The following is a 20,357-nucleotide window of genomic DNA, read 5'->3' on the forward strand; positions in this document are numbered from 1 at the left end:
CCAGGACAGGGGCGGGACCAGCCCTCCCCCTCCCCCAGGGGGGTCTCCCCGCCCCTTCGGGCTCAGCCAAGCGGAGGTGAAACCTGAACCCAGGTTGGGGGCGGGGCTGGCTCCTGCTCGGACGGGGCAGGACTGCGCCTCCACCTCCCCTTTCCCTGCACCCCAGCTGGCTTCTGAAAGAGTAAGGTCGGGGCCCGCAAACCGCTGGAGCAGGTGAGAAGGCTATTCAGCGCGGGAGAGAAGATCGGGTGGCCGTCGGGCCCCGCTGCCCTAGGCCGACCCTCCTCTCCCTTCCCGGTCCACAGGGCCTGCAATGGAGCCCATAGCTCGAGGTCGCGCCCCACCCTGAGCACCCCCCGGAGGTGGCCATGCTGCCCCGAGGGCGCCCCCGGGCGCTGGGGGCCGCAGCACTGCTGCTGCTGCTGTTTCTGATCGGTTTCTTCCTGTTCGGCGGGGACCTGGACTGTGAGCGCAGCCAGCAGGGAGGCGAGTGGTGGGGTGGAGGGGTGGCCCGGGATCCTTACCCTACTCGCTAACGCCACGTGTACCTCCAGATGGGCGGCCACAGCCGCGGGGGGCTGCTGCCCTCGACGGAGACCTGCCGGCGGGCTACGGGGGCCACAACAGCTCAGATTGCGATCCCCCGCGGCCGCGGCCGCGGCCGCCCAAGTGTGAGGTAGGTAGGTGCGCACGGCCCCTGGTGGCGGGAATCTCGGGCACCGCGCCCCCAGCCTGGTCACCTGGTACACCTGTGGGAATCCCAACACCTGGCGTGGGCTCTAGCACTGATCAGTCAGCTGGGGGCGCCTCGGGTTCGCACCTCCCTTTCTGACCCCGGTTTCTTCTTTTGTGAAATGGAGTGGTGGACTCCTGCTCTGGGGAGTCCCCCTCATCACCCTTCCCTAGTTCTGATGTCAGGTGGGGGTGTTACACTGCCCTAGGCCAGGTCCGCCCACCCATGGTGCTTACCTTCTAGTGGAAGAGGGGGCTGCTGCTGACCTGGTGTCCCCTCCCCAGCTCTTGCAGGTGGCCATCGTGTGTGCAGGTCATAACTCCAGCAGAGACATCATCACCCTGGTGAAGTCCATGCTCTTCTACAGGTACAGCCAGGAGTGTCCTTTTCCTCCCTTGAAGGTGGTTGTAAGAATATCCTGAACTGGATGTGGAAAAGCTCTTTGCAGAAGTTGACGCTCCCACTTCTGAGCACCTCGGGGTGAGGCTTGTCCCATGGAGTTCCTTCTGGGGCTTATCAGCTTTCCTCCTGTGTCTTTCCTAAAGGAAAAATCCACTGCACCTCCACTTGGTGACTGATGCCGTGGCCAGAAACATCCTGGAGACGCTCTTTCACACATGGATGGTGCCTGCTGTCTGGGTCAGCTTCTACAATGCTGATGAGCTCAAGGCAGGAGCCCTGGCCCTTCTGCACTCCTCCCCAGCCATGCCCAGCCCTCTCCTTCCTCCTAAGGTTGTGAGGATCAGGGGGAGGGCAGGTTACAGCTGCCTGGGACCCCCAACCCCATCATATCTACTGAAGCTCAAACCCCTCACCCTCCTGGGGCTCATCCCTTCTTACCCGTGTCACCCTGAGTATGTTCTGGCACTCAGAGGCCCTTCTCTGCCAGGTTCATGCCCTGTCCTTCCCACCCACAGCCCCAGGTCTCCTGGATCCCCAACAAGCACTACTCTGGCCTCTATGGGCTAATGAAGCTAGTGCTGCCCGGTGTCCTGCCCCCTGACCTGGTCCGTGTCATTGTCCTGGACACAGATGTCACCTTCGCCTCCAACATTGCAGAGCTCTGGGCACTCTTTGCTTACTTTTCTGGTGAGAGGCCTGGGAACCCACCCCTGTCAGCCCCCTTCCCTGGCCCGTCCAGTCCTCCTTGCAGCCCAGCCCTGTGCCAAGGTACTGTGGCAGCCTCAGGCAGCTCCCTCATGCCCTCCCTTCCCAGACAAGCAAGTGATCGGTCTCGTGGAGAACCAGAGTGACTGGTACTTCGGCAACCTCTGGAGGAACCACAGGCCCTGGCCTGCCTTGGGCCGGGGATTTAACACAGGTGGGGACAGTGGTGGAGGGAGGCAAGAGGCGTGGGCACTGGTCATTGGGCCCCAGGGACTGGGCAGCATACAGAATGCTAGGCAGTCCCCACACGGGAAGAATTGTGCTGTGGGAAGAACACTGAGAGAAGAGCCAGAAATGACAGTTCCAACCTTGGCTGTACGTGCTGGATGACTTTGGCCAAGCCACTTGGTCCCTCTGAACCTTAGTTTACTCATTCATCAAATGGGGATGATTTTACCAGCCCTGAGACTACCGAATTTGAGAACATGGTTGTGGAGGTGCTCATAAGCTGTGCTTTGCCTCCCCTTCACCCCCAAGAGGGTTAGTCATTGTCAGAGCTAGTCCATGCTCATGTCTGAACAGTCAGAAAATAAGCACTTAAAAGACACCTTCATGTCCCCTGGCCCCAGGAGCTGGGTCATCCCAGGTGGGCATGACAACCTCTCCCTGTGAGCAGGTGTGATCCTCCTGCGGCTGGACCGCCTTCGGCAGGCTGGCTGGGAGCAGATGTGGAAGATGACGGCCACGCGGGAGCTTCTCACCCTACCCGCCACCTCACTGGCTGACCAGGTCTGGGGGAGCTTTGGAGTAGGGTTGGGTAGGCTCTGGGCCAAGGTGTGATGGCTGTCTCTGCCCAGGACATCTTCAATGCCGTAATCAAAGAGCACCCGTGGCTGGTGCAGCCCCTGCCCTGCGTCTGGAACGTGCAGTTGTCAGACCACACACTGGCTGAGCGCTGCTACTCAGAGGCATCTGACCTCAAGGTGGGTGGGGCAGGTGGCTGAATGGTGGTGATGGGCCCAGGACGGGGACTCCTGCTTGCTGCTCCCGTCACTGCTCCCGTCCCTGCTCCAACACACTCCCGGGTCCCAGGTGATCCACTGGAACTCACCAAAGAAGCTCCGCGTGAAGAACAAGCACGTGGAATCCTTCCGCAACCTCTACCTGACCTTCCTGGAGTACGATGGGAACCTGCTGCGGAGAGAGCTCTTTGGGTGCCCCTGCCCACTGCCTCCTGGGGCCGAGCAGGTGAGAGGGAGCTGCCTTCCCTTCCCTCAGGGAGGCTCTACCCCTCTGCCCTGGTGGGACCCAGCCTTGTCTGGGGCTTGTCTGCCTGCCCACCCAGCCCATTCTTCTCTCCCCACATCCCCTCAGTTGCAGCGGGCCCTGGCACAACTGGATGAGGAGGATGCCTGCTTTGAATTCCGGCAGCAGCAGCTCACTGTGCACCGTGTGCATATCACCTTCCTGCCCCATAAGCCACCCCCCTCCCAGCCCCATGATGTCACCCTGGTGGCCCAGCTCTCCATGGACCGGTGAGGGTGCTGAGGGCAGCCCCAGGGAACATAGCATGGTCTGGGACTGGGAGTTGCAAGAAGAGGGTTTCATTTGGTGGAAGGAAGAGCTCTTACTGCCTGATGCTGGGGAGTTCCAGAAGTTGGAGCCACTGGCGGTGGTGAAAGGAGCTTGGGCTTTGGGAATCATTCAGATGCCTGGAACTGCCCCTCCGTAGCTGCGGGATCATGGGCAAGTCTTAGTATCTCTGGCCCTCAGTTTTCTCATCTGTCAAATGAGAAAGTACCCACCTGGTGGGGTAGTTGTGAAGATTAAGTAAGAACAGCTCAAAAAGTGCTTGGACGGTGCTCAGTAAGTCACTTGAGGGGGGTTGTCCGCAGCAGCTAACCTGGGAGGTATCCCAGCCTTCCCTGGGCTGACCACCCCCCTCACCCCAGGCTGCAGATGCTGGAAGCCCTGTGCAGGCACTGGCCGGGCCCCATGAGCCTGGCCTTATACCTGACAGACGCAGAGGCCCAGCAGTTCCTGCGTTTCGTCGAGACCTCGGCAGTGCTCTCCGCCCGGCAGGATGTGGCCTACCACGTGGTGTACCGTGAAGGGCCCTTCTACCCCATCAACCAGCTTCGCAACGTGGCCTTGGCCCAGGCCCTCACACCTTACGTCTTCCTCAGCGACATTGACTTCCTGCCTGCCTACTCCCTCTACAACTACCTCAGGTGCGCTGGAGGAAGGAGAGGAACAGTATATGGGTGGATGTAAACAGGGTCGGGGGCAGGACCTTAGGCGAGTGCATCCCTGCTCCTTTCTGGACCACAGTGTCCCGGAAAATGGGGTCTGTACGAGGGTGGGGGCCACGTGATTTCTCTGGGCTGCCATAGGAGAGCAGAGGGGCTGGGACATGCTTCCTGCAGCAGCTCCACTTGCGTCTGTCTTCTTGTGGGCTTCAGGGTGAGCTGGCCTTTGAAAGCCGGGTCCTACATCTAATAAAAGTAAGAGAAGCACTGGATCCCATGCTGGAGGCAGAGCCTTCCCCATTCTCTCCTGTTCATGGGCGCTCCTTCCTCAGGGCCTCCATCGAGCAGCTGGAGCTGGATGGTGGGCGGAAGGCGGCTCTGGTGGTGCCAGCATTCGAGACCCTGCACTACCGCTTCAGCTTCCCCACTTCCAAGGCCGAACTGCTGGCCCTGCTGGACGCTGGGTCTCTCCATACTTTCAGGTAGGAGAGGCCACTGCCCTGCCCCTCTGTGTCCCCTACACTGGCCCCACCAGCCACGAGCTCCTAGCCTCAGCCTGGCTTCTCGCCCTGTCCTGCTCCACAGGTACCACGAGTGGCCCCGGGGTCACGCACCCACAGACTACGCCCGCTGGCGGGAGGCTCAGGAGCCATACCGCGTGCAATGGGCAGCCGACTACGAGCCCTATGTGGTGGTGCCACGTGACTGTCCCCGCTATGATTCCCGCTTTGTGGGCTTTGGTTGGAACAAGGTGGCCCACATCATGGAGCTGGATGCACAGGTGAGGGGTGCCTTGCTGCCTCCCAGCCTTGATTTGAATACCTCCAGGACCAAGGAGCTCACCATGCCTCAGTGTAGCACACTGCTCTGTTAGGCAGCACTCTTAGAAATTCCACCCTTCTGCTGAACTAAAATCGTCTGCCCTTTGGCCCCAAGTTATGCTCCAGCAGCTATCGAGTAAGCCTGCTTCCCCATCCCCTGGAGCTACCATCTTTCCCCAGCCCAGGCAATGACCATCCATCTGCCTGCCCCCAACCTCCCCCCCCCCCCAACAGGAATACGAGCTCCTGGTGCTGCCCGAGGCCTTCATCATTCACCTGCCCCACGCTCCAAGCCTTGACATCTCTCGCTTCCGCTCCAGCCCCACCTATCGTGACTGCCTCCAGGCCCTCAAGGATGAGTTCCACCAGGACTTGTCCCGCAGCTATGGGGCTGCTGCCCTCAAATACCTCACTGCCCTGCAGCAGCCCCGAGGCCCCATCTGACCTCACCCCTGCCCTTCTCGCCTTGGCTCTCACACACTCCCTGCAGACACTGGAGCAACCTGCCAGCACCCTACCCTCCCTGCTATTTAAATTATTTAAGGTCTTTGTGGGAAGGGTTGTGATGGAGTATCTGTGGGGTGGGTCTGGGGCCCCCCTTGGCTGCTGTTCTATGGCTGGGACTATGCTATAGTGTTCCTCTGCCCCAGCTGGCTTGGGGCTGATTCCTGTTTCCTCAACTGTAACATTCTTTTTTCGTAAGTAAGTGTTAATGGCTCCTTTTCATGTTCCTCCTGGTCTGGGGCATGAGGGCGTCAGTGGGCTCGAGGAGGTGCTGAATCTGGCCAGACCCTCCCAAGGAGGCCGGGACTGGAGTGTGTCTTGTCTACCCTCCCCTGCCCCAAACCCAAAACCATGAGTCTGAGAGACTTTATTTGGCTTTATTTAGTAAAATGTTAAAATAAATAAATACAAATTGATCAGCTGCTCTGAATCCCCCCCACCCCCTCAAAACAAAAATCAAACGAACAAAAACAAAAACTTTGAAGCACAAAACTCCAAATACAAGTTCTACCAAGACTGAAATCACAAAGGGCGTGGACAAGAGACAGGTTGGGGGCTGGCTGGCTCTTTTCTGCTCAGAGCTTGCTGACCTCCGGCTGCCTGTCCTGTCCTGCCTGACTGCAGCTTACCCTGGGCTGAGGACCCAACGACACGAGAGAGGAGCAGGGGCCAGAGGCTGCCGTGGGGGACCAAGAGTCCTCGGGAAGAAGGGCTTGTGGGAGGGAAGAGTGAAGTGGAATTTGTGAGCCCTGCTCTTCCTTTACAAAGGCTATTCAAGAGTTCTACCCAGGCTCTCTGCAGGGGTACCCCCTCACCCCCCAGCTTCCTCCTGTTCACTCTCTGGGAGGGCCAGAGGAATCTTCTCAGGGGCCACCCCTCACTTGGAAAAGAACTGACACTGAGGACAGCTGTAAGTCAGGGTGAGAATGGGTCTCCTGTTTCCTGCCAAGGGTGCCCAGCTGAGGGGTGGGGGTGAGGCCCACAGTCTTTTACACAGAGCAAGGCTGCCTCCATCCAACAGAAACCATGAAATATGGAGAACCCAGGGCCTGGAAAATGTACCTAGGCCACCATCCATCCTACTACCGAAGAGCCTTTTGCCCCTGGGGTAAAAGTTTCCTAAATTAAGCCCTTTGGATAAGTAAGACAGACCACACCCTAAAAGGGAGTGAAGGGAGGAAACCACTTTGATTGCGTTGTGTGAGTTGTGGGTTGGGACGAGAGCCCAAAAGCCTCTGCTGGGCCCAAGAGAGCAAGTGGCAGAGATGGCTGGAGAGGCAGTTCACATGCCAAGACTGAGGTGAGCTGGAAACACAGTCACCAGGATGGGAGAGGCAGGGGCCAAGCGACTGCGACCACTCTGCCTGTTGAGCCTGAGCCAAGCAGCAGCAGGGGCAAAGGCAGGCCCTATAGGGCGCCAGCTGGAGGCTGCTGTGGCTGTGTCATAGATAAGGACCCATGAGGGGCTGCCCCGAGCCGGGTCTCCCTGCCAGGCACAACCAGCAGGCTTGCCTCCAAAGGGCCAGATAAGGAAGGAAGAAAGCAGAACTCAATGAGCTGAGTGGAGGAGAGACAAGACCCAGCAGGCTTCCTGAAAGAAAAAGGACCTACAGGCCACACCAGCAAGAGCGTGAGCAGGGACGGTGACAGCAACGTGACCTCATTGCCTCCAGGGCACTGCACCTGAGTCACAGGACTGACAAGGGGCCTCCTGACCCAGAGCCCCGTGGGCAGCTCCTCCCTTGTCCCAGACCAGCCACTCCCTGGCCTTTGAAGTGCCTGCAAGCCAGCTGCTCTCAGATGTGTTGGTCAGGGGGAAAAAGCAGCAGAAGAGAAGGAGGGAGAAGGAGAAGGAGGCAGCTGGGGTAGGGTGCAATCATGAATGTGCGTCTCAGGTGGTCACGGGGACCCACAGGTCTGGAGGGACGGAGGGGTGGTTTTCTCTTGGTGGGAAGTGGAGGAGGAGACTAGGGCCCTTTCTTTGCCGTAAGGGGTGTTTGAGACTCTTAGTCCAGAATGCAGGTTTCGGGGCAGGGTTGCATTTTTTACTCCATATTAGCTGACCTGCAAAACAGCTGACACCTGAACCTGAGGAAAGACCCGTACCCCAATCTGAGACAAGGTCAGAGCGTGACTGCTCACAGAAGCTAGCAGATCCCTGGTCAGCTCTAGCCCTGCCCCCTACCCTTGAGAATCCCCCAGGTAGCTCCTTTCTGAGCAGAAGGCCTCTAGTGATGATAGTTTCCCAACTTCTTTCAAGAAGACAGGTATTACCTGGCAGCCCCAGCCTCCTGGCCCAGACAAGTCAAATGAGAGAGCTCTAAGACAGGACGTGCAGCCTTCCTCTGAGCGCCCGAACCTCGGCCAACTATTCCTCCAACTAGTCCGGGCATCTCCCAAAGCTCCCTAACTAGACTTAGCACCTTGGTTTTTGCATGAGAATAGGGAGCTCCTTTCTTTCCCTCTCAGGAAACCCTGCAGCCAGGTCCTGGCTCAGGCCTGTGCAGTCCCTCTCAATCCCATCTTCCAACATCCAGGGCAAGTGGACAGAAATGGTTGGTGGAGATGAGACATGTTTTACTTAAGAAGTGTCTCTCTGCTGCAGCTGCTTTCGGGATCCATCTCTGGGCCTAATTAGGTGAGGGGGAAACTAATGGGACCATTTCTGCCCTTCCTCAGCTCTGGCTGTTACGGGGCATGGGGTGGGCTGGGGAGAGAGGCTCCGGGAGCGATGCGGTGCAGAGCCACTGCTTCCCTCCTGTAGCCAGAAGCACACACTGGGCAGAGGTCTCCAGCAGGAGCCCACACCTGACAAAATTTACTTCCCACAAGGCAAGATGATGGAAATGGTCGGAGCATTTCAGAACCCTGGTTTTCTCTAGGAGACAGGCCAAGCCAAGGCAAACACAGCAATTCTAGCCAAAGGTCATCTAGGAAGCTTGTGGGTGGGCAAAGTAGAGCCTGGAGCCAGCAGGCAGAGAAAGCGGCTGGAGATTCAAGACTCTCTTCAAAGGCAAGAAGACACAAAGGCCACCCTGGGGCTCTCTGTCTCAGAAACACCATGTACCCTCAAGACATCTCACTCCTTTGTTCCTTCTGAGCACCAAGGGCTGATGCAGCCAGCCTGCCCCCTGTACCCTTCCGCCAAGGCCAGGGTACATGGGCACCAAAGAGCTTCACTCTTCATTTCCTTCAAAGTTGTCCCCCAGGCACTCAAAATGCTGGTGGCTGAAAGACCAAGAGCAGCACCAAAGGAAGGGATCTTGTTTAGGCACCAGCCTTCTGCTCTAGCAAAATCTGAGGAGACAACAGGTGGGGCCTTGATACCATCCACACTCCATTTGGGCTTCAGAAACAGGAGCCCAGATCCCTGCACCAAGAAGAGAGGACAGTCTTTTCTGAGGAGGGGAGGCTGGTGGGAGGGCTCTGCCCCTGCCCTTCAGGGCTGCAGCCATCCGGAGGACAGAAATCACGGAGACTAGCCCACCAGTCCTGAGACACAAACACAGCAAGATGTCATCATGATCAGCAGGTTCTGTGCTAAAAAATTATAACTACACAGCATTTTCTCCAGTTCTGACACCTTTTTAATAGAAATCACTGTTTTTAGGAAACAAATAGCACTTTCGTAATTTTTTTTTACAATGTTTCTTACCTTGATCTTAATTTAAGTAACACTAGGAAGACCTCAATATCTTTTATTTTCCTTTTCAATTTAAAAAAAAGTTGTTTTTTTTTCCCCAGATACAAAGATTTTTGCCCTTGCATAAAAAAACAGTGCCCCGAACGATGACACAAGGACTCACACAGACTCACTGACCTCACTGACACTATGATTCCTATTCTACCATGCAAGGTCTCGACTACCCTTAATTGGACTGTCAGCCTGAAAAACAGCTTTTCTATTCCTTATTTTAGTTTTTGTTACCAAAAAAGTAAAATAAACAACAAAATAAAACTTCTTTTAAAGGAAAAAAGAACAAAAAACAAAAAAAAAACAAAAACAAAAACAAAAAAGAAAGAAAAGAAACGTCTCCATTCAATACACACACACCTGGGTCGCGTGCTGCTTCACTCAGGATCTTCTCTTCTTATAAATATAGAAAAGGGATGGAGCTTGTTTTCAAGTAAAATCACTGATCCACCATTTTTCCTTCCTTGACACACACACCCTTCTTCCCTGCCCCGGGCAAGGGCCACCTGAGGCCTGATTCTGCTTGTTCTTGGAGAGGGAAGGTAACCGGATCGTCCATGGGGATGGCGCCCACGTGCCACAGCAGGGAAGGAACTTGGGGAGGGTGGGGGCGTCCATGGCGGGGGAGCGGAGCGCTCCAGAGAATCAGCCGGTGGCTGTTCTTGGTGTCCATCTCTCCGTGCACCATGCCCGCCCCAGACAATATGAAATACTGCTTATTCGATATACTTTTCCCACCCCGGCTCCCTCCCACTCCCTCCCCATCCCTCCTCTGGGCACTGGGTTGGTTAAATCTCGATTTCCTCTTTTTGGTTTTATAGTAGTGAAAGTTTAGAAACAGGAAAGCCCACACACTCTTTGGACTTGTCTTCTCTACCTAAACAAACGGCTCGGCAAATAAGGATCTGAAACCTGCTTTCCTCCCTCCGCCCGTCCCTGCTCCCCACCCAACAAAACAAAAACAAACCCATCGTGGCTGTGGAGGCTGCTGCAGGCACACACTGGTGTATAATAGAGAGAGTAAATATATTATTTCACTTGGCATGGTGCTGGCAAAGAACCTCCAGCTGGCACTATTTCATGTAACATGGTCCAATCTTTGCATGTACACACAGAATAAGAAGGATCAATTGGCAAACTCTGGTGCCACCTGGCACAAGCATCTTCTCTCTCTCTGGAACCAAAGAACCAAAAGAATTCTGTACTTTCCAGAAGAAATCCGGCTTTGCTTTTCTAGAGTCTTCAGTGTTTTGCTCTCCTTGCCGCCGGGATCCCGTGGCTTCTCCTAGCGGGGCTCTGTTATTTAGTCTCTTCCCCCTGGTTACAGTTCGCTGTGCAGCTCTGGGAGGAGGAGGAGGGGGAGGGGGCTGGCGTGGAGGTGGCAGCGTTGGCAGGGGGGGTGCAGTCCGGGCCATTGGAGACGGCCCCCACAGTGGCCTCAGAGTCTACAGGTTTGGAGAGGTCGATGCCGTGGATGAGGCGGATCAGCTGTTTTACCTTTTCCAGGGAGCTGTGCATCTCCTTCTGCCGGGCCAGGATGGTGTTCTTCATTTCCATGCATTTCTGCAGCCAATGAGAAGGGCAGTGGCACTGAGCCTTCAGCTTTTCTGACAGGCCTGGGGCTGCCCTCTCCAGATAAAAGAATCCCTGTTGGCTGGTGTGCAGCCCCTAGACCTCGTTCTGCTCCTCACTGGAGTGGGTGTTGCTACCCAAGGGAAGTAGGCAGCCCAGGAGGCAAGAGGGGGCAAGTGAGTGGTTTAAAAGCCAACTCTACTTGACATGAGGACTTAAAACCAGATATGAATTACCACTATAATACTACAAAGTGAAAAGGTATTAAGAAAAAAAGGTTCCTACATCGGTGCTGAAGATGGTCTAGGCAGGTCTGGGTATGCTTCTACCTTGCTAATGGTGCTGAGATGCTCAGGACTGGACTGAGCTTTCCAGGGAAGAAAACAAGCCGATGGTACCTGGATTAAATCTGAGGGCCTACTGAGGCTCATTCGTTCAGCAAGAAATTAAGAGGCAGGGCCTGGGACAGGACGTGATATTTAGGAGAATCAAAGACCGCAGCCAGCAGAAGCCCTTCTGCTCAGTCATGAACTTGTAGTCTCTTGCCCTCTTCTACCTGGCCTCCCACACCCGCTGGCTTCTGTTCTAGGCACACAAAGAGATGTGAACCTGCTAGCCATGGGCAGTATGATGAGGAGGGACAGCACGACTGCCACCAAAGTCCAGGGCACCACCCGGCATCCGTGAGGACTGAGGCCACCTCACTCCAACAAGGGTACCTATTCAATGGAAAAGAGAGCCTGCTCCTGGGGGAAACGCCTTTGAATCCCTGCTGCAGATACAACCCTCTTTCCCACCTGCTCAGCCAGGCTGGGTAGTATTTACTTCCAATTCTTGTCTCTAGAAACCCTACTTTCGCAGGCTGCTCAGGAGAACCCAGAAAGGCAATCTGCAGGGTGTGGAAGAGGGGGCAGGAGGGTGGACCCACTAGCTAGGGTGACTGGGAAGATTCACACACAGGGACCTGGTCTGTGCCTGCCCAGTGTCAGGCAGCTCCACACGCTCCCCACCCCCACCCCCTGGCTCCGAACATGCTCAGGAGCACATAGGGATGGTGGCTGTGCTGCTGTAGTGGCTACTTGATCTTTTCAGCCTGGGGACTGAAATCTTCTCTCAGATCAAAGTCAAGAGAATGCTCCAGAGCTTGGCTAAGGCACCATATACCAACTGGCCACCTGAACCTGAGGGCAAATTCTAACTGGAGGCAAACAGCAACCACCGAAGTTAACAGCGCTAATATGCTGAAGGAGTGAATCAGCCCTTGAGAGCCCCACGTGTGTTACGTACACGGAAGGCCCTGTTCTATCACCACAGGCACGAGGCTTACTCACACTTATAGAATTGCTGAGCTGTTTCACCTTCTGCTCTAGTTGTTCTCGTTCTTGTTTTAAATCTGAACTCCACTTAAGTAATTTCTGTTTCTCTTCTTCTTTTGCTAAAAAAAAAAAAAGGAACTTGTTTTTAACAATAAATTCTTTGAAAAGGCCGCTGTGTTCAGAATGCCTGCCAGAGTGGTATGTTCCCCGAAGGTCCCCCAGCTTCAAAGTCAGTGCACGGGTCCTTCTCACCTGGACTTCCTCTTTCTGTATGTAATGGGACACAAAAATCATCAGTGGCTTGGGCCCGGCTTTACATACTAAGATATCACTTTTCATTTTTCCTTCCCAAGAAAGTACTATAATAAACTAATTTCATTCAATAAAAACTTTTCATTTTTAACTTTAAATTTCCTTTTAAAAAAATTTACACATATGTACTGTTCATTGTTTCTAAGAACATTTTAGAGCTTTAACTTTTTAAACTTACATAGTTATCAAAGGAATAAAGCCAACCACAAAATAATCAACAGAATGCAGTAATCCAATCATAAAGGACAGTCAAATGTGCTTACACATATTCAAGAAATCAATCATCCAAGTTACAAATAATAAGTGGTTCATTTGTGTCTTTTTTTTTTTTAAAGATTCCACATATTAGCGATATCATACGGCATTTTTCTTTCTCTTTCTGGCTTATAAATTTCCTTTTGAAAACAAAAATGCTGTCTTCTAATACTTTTTTTTTTTTAAATAAAGGGATACTTATACAAAAGGGGGTATATGGATAACCTGTTACCTGCTTTGTAGGCAATATAGGAATGAACAATTGCTAAAGTTCCGGGCCATGGAATTGCTTCTTCCTTCTTCAGCATCTGAAAAGATTTTTAGAATTTTATCCTTGAGAAAGAGGTATAAACACACATCCCCCATGTAATAACAAGCAACAGTGTGTGTAGCTATTGACAGCCAAAATCCAGGAAGAATTTATGGTGGCAGTGTTGCAAAACCCTGGTCTATAGTTTCTGGACTAGAAGGTTCCAGTGAACAGCCTGAGAAAATGAGGGTCAATGGCAGTTAGAGCCAAGCCGCCTGAGCCCTGGCTTAGAAAGAAGCTGGGACCTGGCCGGGCATTCCTATCTTTTCATGCCCGCCACCGACCCCCAACTACTCCTGAAGCCAGAACCACCAAGTCTGCATGATGGCAGCAGCCACTGGCAGTTTGGTCCTTGACCTGATACGAGCTGCCTGTCTCACTTTTAGCTTTGTATGTCCCTTAAAGACAGCCTGACCAAGGAAATTAATTTTAATCTAGACCCTCGGTAGAAAATTATCAGAAGGTCACAAAGCAGCATCAGGAAGAGAACAGAGAACTGTCTCTACTATATCATGGAGATAGGAAGGATGAGGACCAAGATAAAAGGGGGAAACCAGAATTCCCTCAAATCAAGATTCCAATGAACTGAGCGGGACCCCAAAGCTTGTGAGTTACTAGGCTTATTTATTTACTACTTATACTTTTGTCTACTTCCAAGAAAGACTTGAGACAGCTAATAATAAAAACATAAAGATGTAAAGATACATAGATGGTTGAGGAAAAAAAACAGAAACTAAACAGAGAAGGGGGGAAAAGGCTTTTTCTTCTTTCAAGTCAATGCAATATTAAGACAGCACTTCATAGTCAGTCCTCTGTTCCTGATGACAGCACAGGTTAAAAGTGAAACTGTTCTTATTTGAATTAAATGGGCACTTTCCTTTAAGGACTTTATTTCCAGAGTTTCAACCATATGCTGAGTTTAGACCATTTTTAGAGAATGAGGCAGAGAGACTCACAGACTTTCAAAGGTAAAGGTAATGAGAAGGTAAGTCATTTCAAATAAAGGGAAGCAGGGCTCTCCACCTGTACACAGAGTCCCTGCCTCATGGACGTGATAGAGATCCCCTGAGGACGGATGTTGTGTGGGTGAGTGTGGTGCTGTGACCAGGGCAGACGTGGCCTGGAGAACTTCAGGAGAGGGAAGAGACTCAGCCACTCCCCCAGCTTAGAGGGTCCTTCTCCTCCCTCCCCGTCCCTCACTCTGTCCGACCCACCCACAGTACCTGGTCCTGACATCTGGGACAGATCCACATGCCCTTGGGAATCGTTTTCAGAGGAGGGTCTAAGCAGTCCAGATGATACACACGGGAACATGTGTCACACATCAGCAACTGGCCACTTTTTCTGCAAACGCTGCAAAAATCCTCATGGATATCACCCTATGAAATTGAGAGGAAAGGTAAGAGAAAGGACAAAAAAGGTAAAATTTGTATGTTAACATGCACATTCTGGAGATATATATAAATGTTTTAGGACAATCAGATGTACCCTTCCAACTCCTTACAAGAGTGTTCAAGAAAAGCAGGAATCACCAATGGTACATGCCTCCACCTGCTCCATACAACTGGGGCTCCTGGGTGGGGCCAGCATTCTTAATTTAAAGTAGAGTTTACAGGAAGCTATAACTCTGTAGTCACCTAGGCCACAATTAGCTTTACAGGTGATAGCTTGGCATTTATGTTTCGGCAGAGTCCAAGCCACAAATCATAAAGTTTAAAGACACTGAAATCCATTCATCAAAGTGTTCCACAATATGACACAAAAAATTCTCATTACTTATCATTTTGGGGAAGTTTAGAAGGACTGGCAAAGAACAGATAAGAAATGGAGGTTTTCACTGAACTCTTTGCTTGCTCTGGGAGAAAAACAACAAAGTTCAAACAGGAAAAAGATTAAGTCACAGGCAAATTAAACTTCTATGAACTTTCTAACATGAAGAATTAAAAAAACCAAACAGCTGACAACGTTCTCTTAAAACCAGTGTCTGGCATTTGCTGTTCAATGGACCATTCTATTCCGGGAGGCTTTATTCCTCCCTGTAAAATACTTCACCAGATGGAAAAAGGAGAGCAGCCTAAGTGCACTCTGCTGGTCTCCTCTGCTCCCAGCAGTCACAGTTCTTATACTCAGGTAAGTCTGCTGGAGCCCTTTGAACAAAGGAACCATCAGAAAAAGGCAGATCTATTTAAATATTGGAGAGAACACATAAAAAAAAAAAAAATGAGGTATTTTTCAGTAAGCCAATCCCTGGCCTGGTCTCTGAGCAGGATTAACGCTGCTGCTAAGGACAGCAGAGAAGGGAAGACCGAAGGGTCGTGCCACAGATTAGGCAGCGAGGCAGACCCCTTTTCACTTCCATTGTGTTGTTTCAGGATTCTAGGCTAATACAGGAATTTTGCATAGGAAACACAGAAACAAAGAGAAATGCCCAGTTTTTCCTTTCTATGATATAAGCCCTCAACCACCACTGTTGAAGGAACATATCTTCCCAGACCAACAACTTCTCTCCAAAGAAAAGGAAAGGAAACTATCTGGCAGTATCTACATATTATCTGGTGCCTAGAAAACCAGATATGCAAAGAGTTGCAAAATACATCAAAGCATAGATGGATTTTAATCTTTTTAAGGAAGACAATGTTACCTCTGGGCAGTAAAAAAAAAAAAAAAAAAAAAAAAGATACTCTGTACATGTGCAAAATACTGCATGAGGATTAACTTCCAGGCACTGAAAGACGTCAAAGATGGAGGGGTTCATCCCTAGAGTAACTGTTACTTTCTTCTTTCGTTCTTAAAATCAGGCTGAGGGCTGCTCTCCTCTAGAGAGCTAGCCTTTCTTGAACTTTAGCCCCATGTTTTAAGTCTGCATCTTTTATAAAAATTTTATGGTTTCCGAGACTGCTTTACATGAACCGTAAAATTATCAGTGATGAATAAATGAGCCAAACTGGACACCTTATTCCAAATACCTATCTTTTTTGGGGGGTAAAGAATTCTCATTTTCCTTTCCTCCTGAGTAAGAAGGACGTCAACAAGTGAAAGGCAGAGAGTATATAAATAAAGGTTGAATAATTTCTTTCAAGTTTCTAACAGAAAGAGAACTTCTATTTACACATCCCACAGCAGCAGTTCTTAATCTTTTTGGTGTCAGGACACCTTTAAGCTCTTAAAATTACTAAGGACCTCAAAGTGTTTTTGCATATGTGAGTTATATGTAATTGCTATTTATTGTATTAGAAGTTATAAAACTTTTTATTTTGAAATAATAATAGAATCACAGGAAGTTACATAAATCATGTACTGAAAAATTAAAAAACCCAAGAACACGCAAGTGCACATTCAGTAAGCCTTCAGAGTGATGACATCCTCACTCGTCAGGTCGTATCTGGAAAACTCCACTGTTCTAACTCTTGAGAGAATGAGAATGAAAATGGCAAAGAATGTTATCATGAAAATATTTTTCATTTAATATTTTGATTGATATTATACTTCAAAATATATACAAATATATTTTATATTTTGATGCCCCGAAAGAGTCTCAGGGAAACCCGGACCACACTTTGAGAACTACTGCCCATAGAAATGAACATAAAATGCCAGGAGATATATTTCATTCACACAGAATTGGTTCTTTGCTTAAAGAGCACAGAGGAAGTCCCACGGAGGTGCTGTACCAGGTCCAAAGGCTTAGGCTTTGGTGACTGACCAAATTACTACCATAAACCAAATAGTAAGTTGAATGATGTCTAACCCATGAGTCTTTGCTAGGAGCTGAGGACCCTGGCTATATCAACTGCAACTTCACCATTCGCTAAAAAATTTTTATAATTGTGTCAACATATCTTCCCTTCTCATAAAAAATGATGATAGTGGCAACAAGGTACATCCTGAGGATTAGTGACTGGCTGGGTCTTATATTACAACTCCTTCTAGATGGTTATTGATCCCCAGGAAATGCTTGCCTCTCAACTGAGATTGTTTAATTAATGTTGTTGGGGCTTATGCGATCCAGCAGCGAACACAGAGCCCTGTGTGTTGATTTTAATCACTGCCACTGTTGGGACACTGTCAAAGTAGAAGTCAATTATCTTTAAAGAAAATCCATTTCACCAGGTTTAACTTAGAAAGTTCTCAACGTATCTATAGTGGTTTAGAAAAGCTTCCTTTTACCTTTAGATTCCTGCAAAGAACAAAATTTGTATTTTAAGATGAAGCTTGGCTGAAACTTTCAGCTTGTGATTTGATCTGAGTGGATCCTTCAGGTTCAATCTCTCAAAGAAAACCATAACCCTCCTCAACGAAAAATCGCAAAAAACAAAACCAACATTCTTTATGAAAGAGACTCTCATGCAGAACCACCGTCATCCGTTCCCCAGCATCCATGCCTCACCCAGTGAAGGATCCCTACTATGAAGCCATGAGCTGGCAATACCTTTGGCAATGCTTCAACTGAGGAAAATGGGGATAATCTTTGGTGCCAGCAAACAATGTTTCTGACAGGGACTCCTGGTGCTCATTGACAGGACAGGCAGAAAACCTGTATCAATCACTAATGGCAAAAGCCAGGAGAGCTGGAGGAAATGCTGAATCTTGAGAGCAGGGCTGGGTCTGTAGCCACTAGCTATGTCCAAGGAAGGAAACCTGCCAGAGAAGAGAACTCTTCTACGACCCTGGTCCTGCAAAGACACTTCCTTTGTTGCTTCTGGAATTGTAACTCAGGGTGTGCATTTGGTATTCTTTCGCTCTTTGGAGAGGGGTAGACCATTAGTAAGTACTAAGAACCTTCAAGTTCAAGGGACATTTAACCTCAAGATGATCCTAAAGACAAACTCTGCAATTCACAAAAGAAATGGGGCAAGTACAAAATGAAACTCTTGGCTTCACTCCTCAATCTGCTCCTCTTGTCATTTCCAGTAAAATGGCAGCTTCATCCTTCCTGTTGTTTAGGCCAAAACCTTTGGATCTGCCCTTGGCTATTCTCTTCTTCTCACATCCCATTATCTAAGACTGCTGGCTCTTCAAAATGTATGCAGACTCAATCAGTTTTCTTCATCTTTACTTCTGCCATTTGATTAGGCCAAGTTCTCATCAGCCCTTGCCTGGATGACTGCAACAGCGTCCTAACTGGTCTTCCTGCTGCCATCCTATCCTCCTCAGTCGTTTATCCTCCTCCATATCAGACACAGCCATCATTTCAAAATTCAAGTCAATTTTTCAAACTCCTTAAAAATAACAAATGCAGGCAGGAACCATCAAAGGATGCTAAAACCACTGAGTTAACTCTGTTAAGGAACTGGGTATTTTTACAGACTAGACGTCTATCTCCACCTAAGGGAAAAGGCAGCTTTACAAGTGGAGACATCTGATGGAATCTATCTTAGGAGATGAAAATTAATATAACCAACAATGGGACAGACCGATAACACATGCCTCTTGTGATGCACTGAGAAGGGCTCATCATCACCTAGTGCTCCTGCAAAAATGAATCTATTCTTGAGGAAACAATCAGATCATTCAAATGGGAGGGACACTCTACAGAGCAACTGGTCTATCTTTTAAAAGATGCCAATGTCATGAAAGACAAAGACAGGCTGAGAAATTGTTCCAGAGTAAGGAGACTAAAGAGACAATTCCAGAACAATAAATATAAAGAGTAATCTTGGATTGGATCCTGGAGCAGCAAACACAAAGCACCGCTAAGGCATTTACTGAGACAACTGGAGAAAGCTGAAGATGGGCTGTATGTTATAATAACAGTTTTATCAGTATTAGATTTCCTCAATTTGATAACTGCATGGTGGCTATACCAGAGAATATCTTTGCTTTTAGGAGACACACACTCAAGTATTTCAGGTGAAGATTCATGATGTCTGCAAAAACTCGATAAGCAAGAAAAGTGGGGGGTAGGGGCGGGGGGGCAAGAAGCATCTGCGGCAAAATGGTAACAAGCGGTGAGTCTAGGTGCAGGGTATATATTTGTTCTTTGTGTTGTTACTGTGACTCTTCTGTAGATATGAAAAAATTTCAAAATAAAAAGTTGAAAAATAATGTTACTCCTTTTCTTAAAGCCCTCCAGTATCTCCCATTTGACTTGAGAGAAGAAGCCACAAAGCCCTACACGACCAGCCCCGCCCCCTCTGAGGTCCACTCTCCCACTCCTCTGGCCCGTGCTTTGTGCTTCCTGCTTTATTTCTATGCCATACACACTTCCTCCTACAAGCAGGGCTTCTGCACTGCTGTTCCCTCTGCATGGAACACCCTTCCCCCAACAGCTACTGCCACACACTCACACTCCATTCCCATCAGACAGTCTCTCTCTCACTACTCTCCGTAAAACAGCAGTCTCCTGCCGGAACTCCTCAAGCCTCTTACGCTGTCCCAGTGTTCTTCACAGCACTTATTACTTGACATTTTATATGTTCATTTGCTTATCACCTGCCTCTGGCCATGTAATATGAGCTTCCTGAGGGCAGGGAGCTGGTTTTGTTCCCTGTTCTGTGTCTGGCCTCAAGAACAGTGCCATCTCAGCACAGCAGTGCTCAGTATCTGCTGAGTGAATTCATGGCTGTGTAAGTGCTCATCTGAAAACGGAGGGCACTAGTTTACACTCCTGCCGCTTCTGGGTGAAGGGCTACTAAGTATCTGACACTTTTTCAGGAACCTGTTTCTGATCAACTCTGCTGAATAAAGCTGCTTTATTTGTTTGTTTCTTTGTCTGTTTGTTTTATGAGGGGGAGGTAATTAGGTTTATTCATTTATTTATGTTTGGAGGAGGTACTGGGGACTGAACCCAGGACCTCGTGCGTGCTAAGCATGTGCTCTACCACTGAGCTATACCCTCCCTCCTTGAATAAAGCTGCTTTAAAGAAAAGTTTTTCACATCTTGAATTTTACTTGAAGCAGGAAACAGGGATGGCTAGGGGAACGTACACTCTGTTCACTGCCCCCATCCCAAAACACTGATGACAGAAACCTGCACACCTCTCAATTATATGAGCTGACTTCCCCACCTCATCCCCCTTCCTGAGAACTCATTTACGGCAGATAAAATCCAGACTCTGAAAACCCTGCCTGGGCTTCCTAACGTGGTGTCTAACATAATTCTCAAGGACAAGGCAGGACCTGGGGCCCCAGCAGAAAGCTGCCTTACATGGCATACAGTGTCCTGTAGGGACTACTACTATTTCAGGGCTAGTCAAGGAGATGCAACTGGTAAGGAGACACATATGATAACGGTTTCCCCGATTTAAGCTCTGAGAAAGAGTGAGCTTTTCCCAAGTTACTTACGTCTGTGGAGGTGGGGCTGGGCAGGGACACAGGCTGAACAGATGCAGGGAAAGTGAATGTGGTCTCTGTCTTTTCATTTTCAGGGGAGTCAGGATGACTGGATGGGGGGGATGTTGGGGTAAGGGCTCCAAACCCCAGCACTGCATTGTATTTTGGAGGACGACCTATATACCGAGAGAAGGGAACAAAAGGGAAAAAAG

The 20,357-nt window shown here is 49.9% G+C and overlaps 2 protein-coding genes across 11 annotated transcripts in view; one reads left to right on the forward strand and one right to left on the reverse strand.

The window, feature by feature from the left end:
- LARGE2 (LARGE xylosyl- and glucuronyltransferase 2) lies at positions 1-5,500 on the forward strand. Of its 2 annotated transcripts, none has more exons than XM_032488529.1 (15): positions 1-213; positions 306-465; positions 555-676; positions 1,018-1,100; positions 1,279-1,372; positions 1,651-1,822; positions 1,950-2,054; positions 2,517-2,629; positions 2,698-2,823; positions 2,933-3,088; positions 3,215-3,375; positions 3,793-4,071; positions 4,422-4,571; positions 4,675-4,870; positions 5,145-5,500. In XM_032488529.1, the coding sequence occupies exons 2-15, from the start codon at positions 369-371 to the stop codon at positions 5,352-5,354; spliced, it is 2,064 nt and encodes a 687-aa protein (XP_032344420.1). In that variant the 5' UTR covers positions 1-213; positions 306-368; the 3' UTR covers positions 5,355-5,500. The 2 variants fall into 2 exon arrangements, with proteins under 2 accessions (XP_032344420.1, XP_032344419.1); XM_032488528.1 differs by having other exon boundaries at positions 2-213; positions 1,279-1,402.
- Positions 5,501-5,777: 277 nt separating this feature from the next.
- Positions 5,778-20,357, reverse strand: part of PHF21A (PHD finger protein 21A) — a 171,455-nt gene continuing 156,875 nt past the window's right edge. For all 9 annotated transcript variants that reach the window (XM_032488531.1, XM_032488533.1, XM_032488530.1 and 6 more), the window contains 5 exons: positions 20,158-20,321; positions 14,097-14,252; positions 12,796-12,871; positions 12,012-12,115; positions 5,778-10,671 (listed from right to left, as the gene is read on the reverse strand). In XM_032488531.1, coding sequence (XP_032344422.1) covers positions 10,408-10,671; positions 12,012-12,115; positions 12,796-12,871; positions 14,097-14,252; positions 20,158-20,321 — 764 coding nt within the window. In that variant the 3' untranslated portion in view covers positions 5,778-10,407. The remainder of the gene's footprint in view (positions 10,672-12,011; positions 12,116-12,795; positions 12,872-14,096; positions 14,253-20,157; positions 20,322-20,357) is intronic.

This window comes from Camelus ferus, chromosome 10, assembly GCF_009834535.1.
Source record: "Camelus ferus isolate YT-003-E chromosome 10, BCGSAC_Cfer_1.0, whole genome shotgun sequence".
Classification (NCBI taxonomy): domain Eukaryota; kingdom Metazoa; phylum Chordata; class Mammalia; order Artiodactyla; family Camelidae; genus Camelus; species Camelus ferus.